The sequence below is a fragment of the Capra hircus genome, chromosome 6, assembly GCF_001704415.2.
Source record: "Capra hircus breed San Clemente chromosome 6, ASM170441v1, whole genome shotgun sequence".
Lineage (NCBI taxonomy): Eukaryota > Metazoa > Chordata > Mammalia > Artiodactyla > Bovidae > Capra > Capra hircus.
In genome coordinates, this window is record NC_030813.1 from 78,063,879 (window position 1) to 78,081,994 (window position 18,116).

The 18,116-nt window shown below is 37.0% G+C and overlaps 1 protein-coding gene across 9 annotated transcripts in view; it reads left to right on the forward strand.

Annotated features, from left to right (window-relative positions):
- The window catches only part of ADGRL3 (adhesion G protein-coupled receptor L3), a 945,437-nt gene that overhangs the window by 808,017 nt on the left and 119,304 nt on the right, over positions 1-18,116 (forward strand). For all 9 annotated transcript variants that reach the window (XM_013964661.2, XM_013964654.2, XM_013964662.2 and 6 more), the window contains one exon: positions 233-409. In XM_013964661.2, the coding sequence (XP_013820115.1) occupies positions 233-409 (177 nt within the window). The remainder of the gene's footprint in view (positions 1-232; positions 410-18,116) is intronic.

Sequence of the window (18,116 nt, forward strand, 5' to 3'; positions counted from 1 at the left end):
ATTATTTTTAAATGAATTCACCTGTAATCAAGGGGCGTAAATAACATATATTCATATATTCAACTTTATTTAGAATTGATAAGCCCCACTTAATATGAAAACATCGGTAGACATCTCCAGAAATACTGGAACATAGTATGAAGTTTTGTTAGATGTAAATAAAATGCCTACTTAATTTGCATGATCATAAAGTAGTTATTGGCTGTACTGATTTTTTTTTTTTTTTCTATAGCAGTCTGAGGAAAACTTCAATCCTAACTGTTCATTTTGGAGCTATTCCAAGCGCACAATGACAGGTTACTGGTCAACCCAAGGCTGTCGGCTCCTGACAACAAATAAGACACATACTACATGCTCTTGTAACCACCTAACCAATTTTGCAGTACTGATGGCACATGTGGAAGTTAAGGTAAGATATATAGCGTACGATAAAATTCCTTAGCATACAGTTAAGACACTAACTATAAAAAGTCTTACCTCTGCCCCTATCTTGGAGAGTATTCTAGCTTTTGTAGTAATTCTATTCAAGAACTCTCTGATATTCAACCTATACCAAAGTGGATGATTCAAAGAACTCTTTCTTTTTTTCTATTATCAATATAGTCCATAATCTTGAAATCTGATATGAAATAAAATTTTGCTGATAAAACTTCCCCTTTTATTCCCTGCTTTTATTTTGTATGAATAAATGTCAGACCATATCCTCATGATCTGGACAAGATAGGACCTCAGCACTACAGGTCAGGGCAATGGGGTTAGGAAGCTAGAATCTGTTAGGCTGAAGACTAAGGAGCCATACATGAGATCAAATACTCTCAAAATGAGTATTGGGAAAATAGCCATTAAACACATTGTAATAATGGTTCTGCCCATTCAGAAGACACAATTCTAAGGAAATATTCAGGTAATAGATTGTTTCCAAAATCATAAACATGGCTAACTTGGATGCATCAGTCTCTCTCTAGGTGACTGGTTATCATGGAAGGCAGGATGAGTATTTAGATTTCAGATATAGTTAGGATATAAAAATACAAAGGGATTACTAACTTAGCTATAGAGAGTGATAGATAGGTTGTAACAAGGAATTATGATTGTGAATTCTCTTCTCATCTTCCTGATGTCAATAAAAATAGAGGAAGTATCATTCATTCTCCAATACATCTTAAAACATAAAAACCATGGCAAAGATTTTATCTACCTGATATCGTCAATCCAATAATTTTATCCAAAATTTTCTTTGGCTCTTTTGAAGTTAAAAATGATAAAGGTATCTTAGAGGAAAACCAAATCCAAGCCCACTCAGCAGCTAATAAATTACCTTAGCTGTGTCAACACAATCAAATTTGGTCTTTTAAGGACTACAAACAGTATTTTGTCAGAACTTCACAAATTGATAAGCTAAGCAAGATTGGCTACACTAACAAATATTAGATTTAAACCTGGAATATGTTCTTATGACTCTAGGATTCTCTCTTTTCAGCTTAGGGTATAAATTCAAACACAGGAAAATGGATCCTATTTCAAGGAACAAGAAAATGCAATTTTTTGCTCAGTCCATTGCAACAATCTCTACTCAGTCCATTACACAAGAATCTTGACTGTGACCATTCTTGTGTGTCAAAAAGAGATAAAATAAATGGAAATCAGTATTTTCCTTCAGCAGTCAGTAACAAAGTATGCCCTTGATTTTTCTCTATCACAATCTCTTGCAGCTATGAGTCATTCCCATCTTGATCATGCAACATGAATTTGACACTTGAAAAACGAGAAGCAAACAGAATGATCATCCCTGAAAGTCCGAAAGGAAACACAGCAACCAAACTTACATTAGACTAATGTCTAGAAATGAAGGCTAGTTTATTCATGCACAGTGAGATATGCAGTAGCCAGTTAGAATAGATATTTACATTGTCTAGTTATCAGTTTCTAATTCCACAGGAAAGTCTATAAAGAAAACAAAATTACATTGGAGAATTTTGCTTGATGAGCTTGGAAAGAGCAAGAAGAATTAGCTGAGTCTAGATGCTGTTGCTATTAATCTGTTGGTGTCCTGATGTATCTTCACTCCAGGGCTCTACCTTTGTACTGAGTTGCTCTTTTCTATCATCTGTGTTATCTCTGCAATTCATTCAGTACTTCCTTCTTTCTTTTAAAGAATATTTTTCAAGCACCTAAGTAAAGATATTGATGTGTTACACAATAGGTTCTCAATAAATGTAACTCATTCCTTCTGACCTGCCAGAGATACCACAAGATTCTAGCATTCCAGTGGAACTTAGGTCATTCATGATGCTTACATTTTTGAGGGGAAGGAAAGGGCAGAGAAATAAAGCTTCAGTCATAATTGTGATAAGCCTTATAATTGATACCTACACTGTGATTTAGGACACAGAAGGGCTTCATCTAAGGCAGGACTGCTCAGAGAGGACTTATCAAAAAAGTGACCTGCACTGAAGGATAAGTGGGATGAATTTAGGAAGGTAACCTGTGTAAAACTTGCATCAGCCACATTCTGGAACACTTTGCCTTGGGTACGCTATTCTCTCTTATCTCTTTCCTACCTCAGCAACTGGTCCTTTTGAGCTTCCTTTGTTGGTGCCTCCCCATCTCCACAGCCTCTTGTTGTTGCCCTGACCAGGAGTATAATCCTAGATGTACTCCAGGCACTATCCATTTCTCTGTAGTTGATTTCATATGGTGGTATGCTGTAACCATCATCTCATGATCCCCAGATTCTATCTCCATTTCTTAACTCCAGACTCCTAGATTCAATAGTTAACTTGATATATCCATCTAGACTTCTAATCAGTGTCACAATTCCAGAACAACACTTTTGGTGTTTTCCTATCAGTCTTTTCTTTCTTAGTAAATGGTTACTCTGTCTTTCCAAAAGCTCTGGAATAACCCATCCCCACAAAATATTGTGGGAAGTAAGAGAAAGGAGGTCACTGGCCTCAGCTAGTTTGCAGTTTATCAAGGAAGAGAAGCATTAAGAATGATTTTTGAAGGAAAGGGATGCACTAAAGTGACAGTAGGTCTTCCCAGGTGATGCTAATGGTAAAGAACCCACCTGCCAGTGCAGGAGACATAAAAACCATGGGTTCAATCCCTGGGTTGGGAAGATCACCTGGAGGAAGCCATGGTAACCCACTCCAGCATTCTTGCCTGGAGAATCCCACGGTCTGAGGAGTCCATAGGGTCGCAATAGTCAGACACAACTGAAGTGACTTAGCACTCACACGCATGAAGTGACAATATTACTGAAAACCTGCCTCTGTGCACCAGTTCAGTTCAGTTACTCAGTCATGTCCGACTCTTTGCAACCCCATGAATCGCAGCACACCAGGCCTCCCTGTCCAGCAACTCCCGGAGTTCACTCAGACTCACATCCATCGAGTCAGTGATGCCATCCATCCATCTCATCCTCGGTCGTCCCCTTCTCCTCCTGCCCCCAATCCCTCCCAGCATCAGAATCTTTTCCAATGAGTCAACTCTTCTCATGAGGTGGCCAAAGTACTGGAGCTTCAGCTTTAGCATCATTCCTTCCAAAGAAATCCCAGGGCTGATCTCCTTCAGAATGGACTGGTTGGATCTCCTTGCAGTCCAAGGGACTCTCAAGAGTCTCCTCCAACATCACAATTCAAAAGCATCAATTCTTCAGCACTCAGCCTTCTTCACAGTCCAACTCTCACATCCATACATGACCACAGGAAAAGCCATAGCCTTGTCTAGATGGACCTTAGTCAGCAAAGTAATGTCTCTGCTTTTGAATATGCTATCTAGGTTGGTCATAAGTTTTCTTCCAAGGAGTAAGCGTCTTTTAATTTCATGGCTGCAGTCACCATCTGCAGTGATTTTGGAGCCCAGAAACATAAAGTCTGACACTGTTTCCACTGTTTCCCCATCTATTTCCCATGAAGTGATGGGACCGGATGCCAAGATCTTCGTTACCTGAATGTTGAGCTTTAAGCCAACTTTTTCACTCTCCTCTTTCACTTTCATCAAGAGGCTTTTTAGCTCCTCTTCACTTTCTGCCATAAAGGTGGTATCGTCTGCATATCTGAGGTCACTGAGATTTCTCCTGGCAATCTTGATTCCAGCTTGTGTTTCTTCCAGTCCAGCGTTTCTCATGATGTACTCTGCATATAAGTTAAATAGCAGGGTGACAATATACAGCCTTGCTACTCCTTTTCCTATAAATTGAATCTCAGATGCAGAATTTTGGGTGATTTAGGAAAGAACATTGCTTTAGCAAGTAAAGGGGGCTACTGCAGGTTAATGCCCTCAAAATTTTGCATCCCCACCTGAGGGGCTGTTGTGAGGAGTCTTAGAGTTTGCAGGCAGGGTTGCTGAGAAGGATCAGGGTGCATGCAGGGCCTGCATTCCTTCAATCCAGAGCTCATCTGGCATCAGGTGGTCTTTGGATGAGCTTCTGTGGTTTTTGAGGTTCTTCTGTGACCTTCTGTCTGCAATGAAGGAGGCTTCAGTAAGTTAACAACTTTCATTTGGTGGGGGTTTTGGTTCTGTACAGAACTCAAAGACATTGCTATGTATATGCCTTAAGGAGGAACCAGAACCCTTTCCCGAGGCGCCACTATGATTTCTTGACTGCTCCTTCCTTGTCTCTTCATCTCCTCTCTTTTCTTATTAGCAACTGTTTGAATCTGTCCTTTGGAACTCAGGGAAGATCATGGAGGCTGAGTGTAGACTGTTTGTATGAGAAACAGGGAACATGGAAAGACTTTTTTGCCTGGGAGCCCCACAGGGTCCTGCTCAGTCCTACACAGCTGGTTAACTACTTTTGAGTTTTCTCTGCTTCTCTTGTCTATGGAAACATTTGATTTTCTTCTCTTTTAGATTTTCTTCTCTTTCCATTATGAAAGTTTATATAATACAGTTTTATACCAAACTGTGGTAGTATGTATGGCATTTTAAAAAACTTTTCACTATTGGAATCATGTGCAGATTTGTCTGCTGTTCAGTAAAATGTTGAATACACTAAATTCAAATGTCTGTCTCTTCTCCTACTAGTAATTCTCTTTGTGAACAATCTGTTTGGGAGAAGTATTTTAGCTTGCAGGGTCATAAGTTTCAAACTAATTGACTAACATTTCTACTGTGGTTTTTGAGAACACAGTAACAAATCCTTTAGAAATCACTGATAGCTTTTTCCTCTATTCAAATGATAATTTTGGGGGAGAGAATTTAAAAAGTCCCCATGATCATTCCTGTCAGTTCAGCTTGATGTTGATTTTTATTATGTTTAAAAGACTTCATTTTCCTTAGTTTGATGCTTGCATCTCTCTTTTGCCCTCTCTTTTCTTTTTAGTTTAATATATCCTATTGCTTCTACTTCAACATTACCCCAGTCCAAGTATAGGTATTATTTTTCTGTTTAAATACATTGTATTTTTTTTAATTTAATACTGATTTAAAACAATTTGAACAATTTCAAGCAATTTTGAAATTTTTAACTTCATACCATGGATTCTGTGTGTCAGATATTTTATTACTAGGCTTTCTAGGTTAGAAGGAAATATACTGCAGGATTCTGCAGTGGAACATGAAGGAAAGTACTTGCTTTTTAAAAAGAGTAATTTTATTTTTAAAGTCCAAAAGAAAAGTTAAGAGTTTAAGAAATGATTTTATTAGTGAAAAATGTAATGTTTAATGTTTGTTGATAAAGGTTGTACACATTCATTCCCAGTTTTTTTAATTCTCATTTTATTTATTGTCATCTGTACTGTAATGGGTTTGAGGTGAAGGTAGAGATTAAAACTCATAACTGTTCTTGGGCTCCAAAATCAATGTGGATGGTGACTGCAGCCATGAAATTAAAGATGCTTCCTCCTTGTAAAAAGAGCTATGACAAACCTAGACAATGTATTAAAAATCAGAAACATCACTTTGTGGACAAAGGTCCATCTAGTCAAAGCTGTGATCTTTCCAGTAATCATGTATGTATGTGAAAGTTAGACCATAAAGAAGGCTGAGCATCGAAGAATCAATGTTTTTGAACTGTGGTGTTGGAGAAGACTCTTGAGAGTCCCTTGGACACCAAGATCAAACCAGTCATTCCTAAAGGAAATCTGTCCTGAATATTCACTGGGAGGACTGATGCTGAAGCTGACGCTCCAGTGGTTTGGCCATCTGACGTGAAGAGCTGACTCATTGGAAAAGACCATGATGTTGGGAAAGATTGAGGACAAGAGGAGAAGGGGGTGGCAGAGGCTGAGATGGTTCGATGGCATCACTGACTCAATGGACATGAGTTTGAGTATACTCAGGGAGATAGTGAAGGACCGAAAAGCCTGGCATGCTGCAGTTCATGGTATCACAAAGAGTCAGACATGACTTAGAGACTGAACAACAAAAGTATATAATACTTTAATTGATGTATTTATTCAGACGAAAAAAAATAAAAGTAGGTAACTCATAAATTAAATACCCTCCAAATATGTAAAATTCTATGAATACAAAATGGTTTCAAAAATGTAAAATTTTATTGAATAATCTTAAATACTAACTCTATCAAAATTTTTGACAACCTCTTAGAACCAAGAACTATTACTGGATTTTCTTATCAAACAATTTCATAGTGATATGTTTCCTTCATAGATTTATTAAAATCTGAAATAATTTATTTGCTAGTATGCTATTTTATTGTCTGCCTCCTCTGCTAGACCCTAAGCTCAGTATTTTGAACAGAAATCTGAAAGAAATGAGAATCAGTCTTACAGATCATCTAGGGAAAGACTCTTCTAGGCAGAAGGGACAAGAACAAAATCCTGAACTGGGGTAATTCTGAAATTTTTTTCATTACTTATATTTTATACTCTTTATAGAACTTTAATAGAAAAAGATGAAACAGTGGTAAACACTCACATACTCCTTATTTGGAATTACATTTAAATTTTTGACACATTTGACTTATACTTTTCTCCGTATGTATATAACATATATATTTTATTATTTGACTCCCTGAAAGTAAATAGCTGATTTTATAATATTTAATTCCTAAATCTTGCAGCAAATGTGTTTCAGGAAAAGTCTCTACCATTAAAACACACAAGAAATTTAACTTTGACTCAGTATTATCATCTACTGTATAATTCATACACATGTGTTCTAATTATCCTGATAAATTGCTTTATAGCCATTGTGTTTCCACTTAGGACCTACTCAAACATCACACATTATCTTTAGTTGTGACATTTTTTTGCTCTTCTTTAGATGTAACTCTACCTATTTTTGTCTTTCATGAAAATGATATGTTGCAGAGTTCAGGTTATTTGTCCTATAGAATGTTTCACAATCTCAATCTTTCTGATTGTTTCCTCATAATTAAATCCAGGTTAAATTTTCTGGGCAAAATAATACCTTGTAGGAGATGCTGTATATCGTTCCCATTGTGTAGCTCACACAATGAAGAATCTGCCTGCAATGCTGGAGGCCTAAGTTCAGTCTCTGGGTGGAGAAGATCCCATAGAGAAGGGCATGGCAACTCGCTCCAGGATTCTTGCCTGGAGAATTCCATGGACAGAGGAGCCTGGTGGGCTACAGGCTATGGGACTGCAGAGTCAGGTGCAAATGAGCGGCTAACACTTTCACTCCCACTGCAAAAGGAAGCCACTTATAGGAGTCACTAAGTTTGATCACCTTGTTAAAGTTACATTGTATGGGAACATTTAAGTTTTTAATTAAGAGAAACATGGAAGAAAAGTTAGTTTTATCAATCTCAATTTATTTCATTGTAATCACTTAATCCCACCCTTCATTTGTTCCTCAAGTATATAAGTACTGTTTTAGGGTTGGACAACATTTCTGATTTAATTAGTAATACAGATAAATAATCAGTAAAATTAGTGTCTTATGAGAAATGTCTTATTGTTGTGTTAGAGAATGCTGTAGAAACACGTGGTGGGCGTGATGTCGTTCAGTCAAGTCTGACTTTTTGCGACCCCATGAAAAATTGTTGGCCAGCTTCCTCTGTCTATGGAATTTTCCTGGCAGGAATACCACAGTGGGTTGCCATTTCCTCCTCCAGGTAGGGGAAAGCCTTAATTTGACCTTAAGAAATCAAAGAAGATGAAATGCCATAACTTTAAGCAAAATGAGTGACAGAGTTGAGGTAGCCTGAAATAAGGTTCAATTTTTTATGGTGTGTATTTTAAGTAAATTTTATATTATTTTAGTGAGTATTAGTTGCATTCTTCCTCTTATTTGTTTTATTTTTGAGACATGGTAGCATTTTTAAGCAAAAAAAAAAAAAAAAAAACACAAAACTTGCAATCTTCTAACACATCCTAAATCCTTACCCTTAAATTTTTCAGGTTCTTGATTGTCTTCGGTAGATAAACATGTCTAAAAATAGCAGCCGGAGCTGCATCTGCAATTCTAGTGAGAAATACTTTATAAGAAAAATAAGTAATAAAGTTTAAGGAGATTGCAAAAAGTAGAGATTTGATAAGGACTTCAGGCCTCAGAGAGGCCAGTGATAGTAGGAATTGATATAATTTCTTTAATGTCTACTTACATTGTATTATTTGATCCATAGTACCATAATAGGTATTGTCATCATAATTTATTTGCTTGTTTTATAATCTGAAGGGAAGTTAGGATAAGAAAATTTAGGAAACTTAGTGTCCTAATTCCAGCTCTTGAAGTAATTGCCTTTTCTTCTACAGCACATTATCTGAACTCACTGTACCCATTATTAATCAGGTAAATGAGGGTAATAAAATTATTTTCTAACATTGTTTCAGGGTTAAATTAGTGATTGAACAGCAAAATCTATTAAAATCATGTTGAGAATTATAAAGATATCTGAAAATATAAATTTTTAACTCACTATATACTCAAGTGCCCTCAAAACCTTTGAGCTTTTGATCCTAGGAGTAGCTAACTATCAAGACTCCAATATTTAATTGAGTTTCTAATAAATAGTCTTTTACTGGTACATGAAAGAAAGACGTTTAGACCAGTGCTTTGCATCACTGTTCAAAGTGACAGATTATTTTTTTTACAATGAAATTGTCACGTTATAAATAGATTTATAGCAAGATATCATCATAACTGCCCAAAACTTCCCAGTGCTTCAAAATGGCGATGTGGACATTGTGAATTCCTACAATGTAAGCACCACCAAATTCAATTTTGACTACAATCATAAGTTAGTACTAAGTATACATAATCCTTTCATTGATTGAATTTCTTCTTCATGTGTGAGATGATTTTTAAGATAAACCAAATGATGAAAAGACACTTGCTCCTTGGAAGAAAAGTTATGACTAGCTTAGACGGCATATTAAAAAGCAGAGACATGACTTTGCCAACAAAGGTCTGGCTAGTTAAAGCTATGGCATTTCCAGTAGTCATGTATGACTATAATGAAAAGTTGGACTATAAAGAAAGCTGAGCACTGAAGAATTGATGCTTTTGAACTGTGGTGTTGGAGAAGAATTTTGAGAGTCGTTTGGACAACAAGTAGATCCAACCAGTCCATCCTAAAGGAAGTCAGTCCTGAATAATCATTGGAAGGACTGATACTGAAGCTAAAACTCCAATATTTTGGCCACCTGATGTGAAGAACTGACTCATTTGAAAAGACCCTTGTGCTGGGAAAGATTGAAGGTGGGAGGAGAAATATCACTATTTCCTTCTTTTTTATGTCTGAATAATTTTCCATTGTGTAAACTATATCTTCTTTATTCATTCTTCTGTCAGTAGACTTTTATGTTGCTTCCATGTCTTCACTTCAGTACAGTCACTCAGTCGTGTCCAACTCTTTGCGACCCCACAGACTGCAGCACCCAGGCTTCCTTGTCCACCACCAACTCCCGGAACTTGCTCAAACTTGCTCATGTCCATCGAGTCAGTGATGCCATCCAACCATCTCATCCTATGTCATGCCCTTCTCCTTCTGCCTTCAGTCTTTCCCAGCATCAGGGTCTTTTCCAGTGAGTCAGCTTTTCATGTCAGGTGGCCAAAATATTGGAGCTTCTGCTTCAGCATCAGTCCTTCCAATGAATATTCAGGACTGATTTCCTTTAGGATTGACTGGTTGGATCTCTTTGCAGTTCAAAGGACTCTCCAGAGTCTTCTCCAACACCACTGTTCAAAGGCATCAGTTCTTCAGTGCTGAACTTTCTTTATGGTCAGCTCTCACATCTCTACATGACTACTAGAAAAACCATAGCTTTGACTAGACACAATTTGTCGGCAAAGTAATGCTTCTGCTTTTTAATATGCTGTCTAGGTTGGTCATAGCTTTTCTTCCAAGGAGCAAGGGTCTTAATTTCATGGCTGTAGTGATTTTGGAGCCCAAGAAAATAAACTCTGTTACTGTTTCCATTGTTTGACCATCTATTTGCCATGAAGTGATGCGACTGGATGCCATGATCTTCTTTTTTTGAATGTTGAGTTTTAAGCCAGCCTTTTCATTCTCCTCTTTCACTTTCATCAAGAGGCCCTTTAGTTATTCTTAGCTTTCTGCCATAAGGGTGGTGGCATCTGTATATCTGAGGTTATTGGTATTTCTCTCAGCAATCTTGATTCCAGCTTGTGCTTCATCCAGCCAGGCATTTCCCATAAAGTATTCTTTCATATAACTTAAATAGACAGAATGACAATATACAACCTTTACATACTCCTTTCCCAATTTGGAACCAGTCCATTGTTCCATTCTGGTTCTAACTGTTGCTTCTTGACCTGCATATAGGTTTCACAGGAGGCAGGTAAGGTGGTCTGGTATTCCCATCCCTTAAAGAATTTTCCACAGTTTATTGTGATCTAACAGTTAAAGAAAAAGTAGATGTTTTTCTGGAAATCTCGTGCTTTTTCTATTATCAAATGGATGTTGGCAATTTGATTTCTGATTCCTCTACCTTTTCTAACACCACCTTAAACATCTGGAAGTTCTTGCTTCATGTACTGTTGAAACCTTGCTTGGAGAATTTTGAGCATTTCTTTGCTAGCATGTGAGAGGAATGCAATTGTGTGGTTGTTTGAACATTCTTTGTCATTACCTTTCTTTGGGATTGGAATGAAAACTGAACTTTTCAGTCCTGTGGCCACTGCTGAGTTTTCCAAATTTGCTGGCACATTGAGTGCAGCACTGTAACAGCATCATCTATTAGGATTTGAAATAGCTCAGCCTGAATTCCATCACCTCCAGCTAGTTTTGTTTGTTGTGATGCTTCGTAAGACCACTTGACTTCGGAATCCAGGATGTCTGGCTCCAGATGAATGATCACACCTGGGTCCTTAAGGTGTTTTTTGTACAGTTCTTCTATGTATTCTTGCCTCCTCTTCTTAATATCTTCTGCTTCTCTTAGGTCCATACCATTTCTGTCCTTTATTATGCCTATCTTTGCATGAAAAGTTTCCTTGGTATCTTTAATTTTCTTGAAGAGGTCTCTAGTCTTCCCCATTTTATTATTTTCCTCTATTTCTTTACATTGATCACTGAGGAAGGCTTTCTTATCTCTCCTTACTATTCTCTGGAACTCTGCATTCAAACAGGAATATCTTTCCTTTTTACTTTGCCTTTGGCTTCTCTTCTTTTCTCAGTTATTTGTAAGGCTTCCTCAGACCTCCATTTTGACTTTTTGCATTTCTATTTTTTTTGGGGATGTTCTTGATTGGCACCTCCTGTACAATGTCACAAATCTCCATCCATACTTCTTCAGGCACTATATCAGATTAATCTCTTGAATTTATTTGTCACATCCACTGTATAATCATAAAGGATTTGTTTTAGGTCATACCTGAATCACCTAGTGGTTTTATCTACTTTCTTCAATTTAAGTCTGAATTTGGCAATAAGGAGTTCATGATCTGAGCCACATCAGCTCCTGGTCCTGTTTTTGCTGACTGTATAGCTTCTCCATCTTCGGCTGCAGAATATAATCAATCTGATTTCAGAATTGAGCATCTGGTGACATCCATGTGTAGAGTTGTCTCTTGTGTTGTTGGAAGAGGGTGTTTGCTATGACCAGTGTGTTCTCTTGGCAAAACTCTATTAGCCTTTGCCCTGCTTCATTTTGTACTCCAAGGCCAAATTTGACTATTACTGCAGGTTTCTCTTGACTTCCTTCTTGTGCATTCCAGTCCTCTCTGATGAAAAGGACATGTCTTTCTTTGGCGTTAATTCTATAAGGTCTTGTACGTCTTCATAGAACCATTCAAGTTAAACTTCTTCAGAACAGTGGTTGGGGCATAGACTTGGATTACTGTGATATTGAATGGTTTGCCTTGGAAACAAACAGAGATCATTCTGTCATTTTTGAGATTGCACCCAAGTACTGCAGTTTTGGACTCTTTTGTTGACTATGAGGGCTACTCCATTTCTCCTAAGGGATTCTTGACGTCAGTAGTAGATACAAAGGTTATGTGAATTAATTTCACCCATTCATTTTAATTCACTGATTCCTAAAATGTCGATGTCGACTCTTGCCATCTCCTGTTTGAACACTTCCTATTTACCTTGATTCATGGATCTAACACTCTGGGTTCTTATGTAATATTGTTCTTTATTGTCTTGGACTTTATTTACATGACCAGTCATATCCATAGCTGGGCGTTGTTTTGACTTTGGTTCCATCTCTTCATTCTTTCTCAAGTTATTTCTCCATTCTTCTCCAGTAACATATTGGGCACCTACCAACCTGGGGAGTTCATCTTTCAGTGTCCTATCTTTTTGCCTTTTTATACTGTACATGGGGTTCTCAAGGCAAGAATATTGAAGTGATTTGCCATTCTCTTCTCCAGTGGACCACGTTTTATCAGAACTCTCCACCATGATCTGTCCATCTTGGGTGGCCCCACATGGCGAGGCTTCTAGTTGCATTGGGCTAGACAAGGTTATGGTCCTTGTGATCAGTTTGGTTAGTGTTCTGTGAATGTACTTTCATTCTGTCCGCCCTCTGATAAATAAGGATAAGAGGCTATGGTAGCTTCCTGATGAGAGAGACTGACTGTGGGGGAAACTGGGTCTTGTTCTGATGTAAATCTTTAATCCAGTTTTCTGTTGATGACCAGGACTGTGTTCCCTTCTTGCTTTTTGTCCTGAACCCAAACTATGTTAGGGTAATGAAGGTAATGGTGATCTACTTCAAAACGACTTGTGCATCATGCACCTTTTTATTCAGTGTCCCGACCCTATAGCAGGCCACTGTGGACACTTGCCTCCACTGGAGACTCCTGGACACTCACAAGTTAGTCTGCCTCAGTCTCTTGTGGGGACACTGCTCCTTTATACTGATGCCTGGGGCACACAAGGTTTGTTTGTGTCCTCCAAGAGTGTTTCCCCAGTCCTGTGGAAGTTTTGTGACCAAATCCCACTGGCCTCCAAAGTCAAATTCCCAGGGGATTCTCAATCCCTTTGCCAGATCTTCAGATTGGGAAATTTGTTGTGGGTCCTAGAACTTTCTTAACAGTATAAGAGTTTCTTTGGTATAATTGTTCTGTAATTGTGTTCAGTTCAGTTGAGTCGCTCAGTCGTGTCCGACACTTTGTGACCCCATGAATCGAGGCACGCCAGGCCTCCCTGACCATCACCATCTCCTGGAGTTCACTCAGACTCACATCCATCAAGTCCGTGATGCCATCCAGCTATCTCATCCTCTCTTGTCCCCTTCTCCTCCTGCCCCCAATCTCTCCCAGCATCAGAGTCTTTTCCAATGAGTCAACTCTTCACATGAGGTGGCCAAAGTACTGGAGCTTCAGCTTTAGCATCATTCCTTCCAAAGAAATCCCAGGGCTAATCTCCTTCAGAATGGACTGGTTGGATCTCCTTGCAGTCCAAGAGACCCTCAAGAGTCTTCTCCAACACCACAGTTCAAACGCATCAATTCTTTGGCGCTCAGCTTTCTTCACAGTCCAACTCTCACATCCATGCATGACCACAGGAAAAACCATAGCCTTGTCTAGATGGACCTTAGTCGGCAAAGTAATGTCTCTGCTTTTGAATATACTATCTAGGTTGGTCATAACTTTTCTTCCAAGGAGTAAGCGTCTTTTAATTTCATGGCTCCAGTCACCATCTGCAGTGATTTTGGAGCCCTAAAAAATAAAGTCTGACACTGTTTCTACTGTTTCCCCATCTATTTCCCATGAAGTGATGGGACCAGATGCCATGCTCTTCGCTTTCTGAATGTTGAGCTCTAAGCCAACTTTTTCACTCTCCTCTTTCACTTTCATCAAGAGGCTTTTTAGTTCATCTTCACTTTCTGCCATAAGGGTGGTGTCATCTGCCTATCTGAGGTTATGGATATTTCTCCCGGCAATCTTGATTCCAGCTTGTGTTTCTTCCAGTCCAGCATTTCTCATGATGTACTCTGCATATGTTAAATAAGCAGGGTGACAATATACAATCTTGACGTACTCCTTTTCCTATTTGGAACCAGTCTGTTGTTTCGTGTCCAGTTCTAACTGTTGCTTCCTGACCTGCATACAGATTTCTCAAGAGGCAGGTTAGGTGGTCTGGTATTCCCATCTCTTTCAGAATTTTCCAGAGTTTATTGTGATCCACACAGTCAAAGGCTTTGGCATAGTCAATAAAGCAGAAATAGATGTTTTTCTGGAACTCTCTTGCTTTTTCCATGATCCAGTGTGTGTTGGCAATTTGATCTCTGGTTCCTCTGCCTTTTCTGAAACCAGCTTGAACATCAGGGAGTTCAAGGTTCATTACTACCTAAAAGTTACAGTAACTACTTAAAAGTTACAGTTAGTATTTAATACTAATTAGTAGTAGTGCTAATATTGTGAAAACCTATAATTATATTTTTAAATGCTTCTTTCTGTCCTCTGACACAGCAAAAATCTTTACTGTATATTAAAATTTTTAGGCTATATTATTACACATTTTATAAATGTGAGAATTAAATAAGTTAGTACAATAAACAGATATGATATATGTTTAATAAAAATAACTATGACTTTTTTTTTCTATTTGTAGTCTTTATCCTTTTTTTGATAGTGTTAAAACTGAATATAGTGTATAGTAAAATTCACTCTAACCTATAGTTTTCATCTTATGAAACCAGATTACATTGATTCTTAATGTCAATACAATATGATGGCATCAAAATAAATATCTGCTCAACAGAACTTTTCAGCAAAGAATCCTTAGGACTTTACTTAATCACTTTGCTTAGTAGGTTTTTAGACTTGTGGGTATTAGTTCTCAGCTCTCCAAAAATTCCCATTCACTTTATATGTACAGGCTTGTTTTGGTAAACCAGCTGATTTTTAATTTATTCCTTTGCATCTCTGAATTCATCATATAGTCTTTCCATGTCCAAAATATTCATGATTTAGAACCATTTTCAAGCACCTCGAATGTCAGCATAAGATAAAACACTATCAGAGATAATGGCTTTAAAGCACTTTAATAAATAGTTGTGAAATTATGAAATAAAAATTGGAATCCAATAAAGTTTTAGTTTTAATATAGAAATCATAAAGTCCTATTTAACATAACTGCTCTATTCTGGTGAGATTTTTTTTGTAAACATTCTTAAATCCCAAAATAAGCAATGTTTTTCTCTGTAATTTTTTTTTTCTAACCTACACAGAAGTTCACACAACTTGGGTAGAATAAGATAGAGTATCTTTTACCAGATTCCTCATAGCTGCTTCAGAGCTCATCAAACAGTTTTGGAAAAACATATAAATGTGTCATATTGTAATATTTTTCTCCATTGTCATCTGTCATATATATAAAATTTAGAGAAAGACATTTTTCTTGCTCCATACTTTGAAAATAGGATTTTATGAAAGTCAGTATTATAGCATCTTGTCTATGGCTGGCCCCAGTAATAGTCATCCTGAAGGCACATGTCTCAAGGAGACTGTTTCCTTCCATTTTTAGAAAGTGAAAAGGCTCATTAAGTACTTCTACACACTTTGAGGAAACTGAAAAGTGACCAAATAATTTCATTATGAATCCTCATTATCACAAGTAAGCAAATCACATCCCTTTTTAGAAGCCTTTTCTACAAGGTGTACAGGACATTAAGTGGGTAAGAGCTGTTCATTTTCTTTTGTAAAGAGTTTATAGGCTGAATGACATATTCCAGAATTTACATTTGCAATGTCTATCAAGTATGCAGATAGATAAGCAAAGTCTATTTTATGTCTGGACAAGATATTAACAGTCTTTTGTGTCTTCTGAAGTTTAATCAAAATCTTCATGGAAAGTAAGAAGACAAATGAAACTTCATTTTTCAAACTGAAATATATAAGACCTAGGGGACAGATTATTTTGTTTCTGAGATTAAACACATCACTTTTTTGTCATTAGTAAGATCTGACAGAATCAGCTCTACACTATAAGGAAGCAAAACACTGGTTATCAAAATTTCCCCTTTTGTCTACCCATAGGACATTTCATTTGCAACCTCTGAATCTGGAAAAGTACATCAGGAAAAATGCACCTTTACTCAGATGTACAGACAAATCAAGGAAACAAAGCATTAATGCATGTTTACTCTTTTGGAATACTCAAGCTTATCCCATCGTTAATTTCAACTGAACATTGGTACCATTTGGGGGAGATTGAAAAAAAAATAGCTTTTTATCTTACAAAAACATTCTTGTCTCATTTTAGGTTTGTAAGATTCAGCCTCTGTACATACATTCACACTTATGCCTGGTCACAAATTAAATTCAGCATTTTGTGCAGTATGCTTTGTTTTTGTTACCTCTATAATCTAATTTCATGTATTTTTAATATAGCATAGTTGTTTAGCATTCGTTTTCAGTATTGTCGTTATATTATAGCTGTTCTCAGTTTCATCAGTGAACTCTTAGAAACATTGTCCCAGTACTAACAATGTTAAAAATTAATTTAGCAGTCTTGATACAAAGTACAACAATTAATCCAAACATTTAAGTCAAAGAGGAATTGAGGATCACAGGACACTAAAGTTGCATACTTAGGTTTCATCAGTCAGAATGATGCAATCATGTTTGACTCTATACTAGGAACTGCAAATCGGGGTTTCCAACATCAACAGTCGGGGGAAGAACAGCAGGAGTCACTAAGGAAAGTGAATAGTCAATGCCACAGACATTTGATACTAAAAAATAGTGTTGCCTTCAGCCTCTATTTTCTAAACAGTTGTATGGATTTTATATTTTTCTTTCAAACTGAACCTATCTCTGATCTCTGGAATAGTTTCGTTGTCTTGGAGAACATTTTCCCAGGATACCAAATTTGATTGCTAAAACTAGGACATTCCTGAGCAAACCTGGATAGGTAGTCACTCTGCCATTGATGCTGTATCTGCCACATTACTAGTTGAATAATCTTAGGTAAATTAATTCTCTGTGCTCCAGTTTATTCATCTGTAAATTGGAAGTAATAATAATATAATGTCATATTGTTTTATAGGACTAAGTGACTACCCTAGTAAAATAAATTAGCACTTCTAGAAGAATCTGGTATTTTGAAAGTTGTGTGTCAGCTATCATTATCATCATCATTAGTTATCACCATCATTATCATCACTGTCAGAAATGTTAAAGATGAAATTTTCTCTCTACCTCACTTCACTTCTTACCCTCACCCCACTGCTCTAAAATCTTTTTCTTATATATTGCTTGATTGCATCATTTACTTAAAAATATTCTAATTGGCCAGTTTTTTTTTTAATCAACTGTACTTTTTAAAAACCTATATCCCCATTAAATTCTCAGCTACTGTATGATGCTTAGCTCCCACATCTCCTACTATTTTTTTTTTCTGTTTCCTTCATTAATGTAGTTGTGAATCTGGCTCACCAAATATGATGAAATTTAAAAAATAATAATAATTCAAATCAAGGAAATCTTACATAAGTTAGGCATACAATGCTGTGCTTCTAAAACCAAAGAGGTATTCTTAATAAGTTCTGTTGAACTCTGGAGACAGTTGGATATGTATGTTTTTGTGTGCTCTTACTTGCCAATGTTTGTCTCGGCAATTAAAGTCTGAAAATATTTGATTGATTTTTTTTTCAATTTGATATAAATTTGGAAATTACTGCTGTGGTATTTTGGTTAATTTACATAAAATCATAAGAAATGCAGCCTAATCATTCTTTTTACTGTTACTCAACTTTGACCTTCAC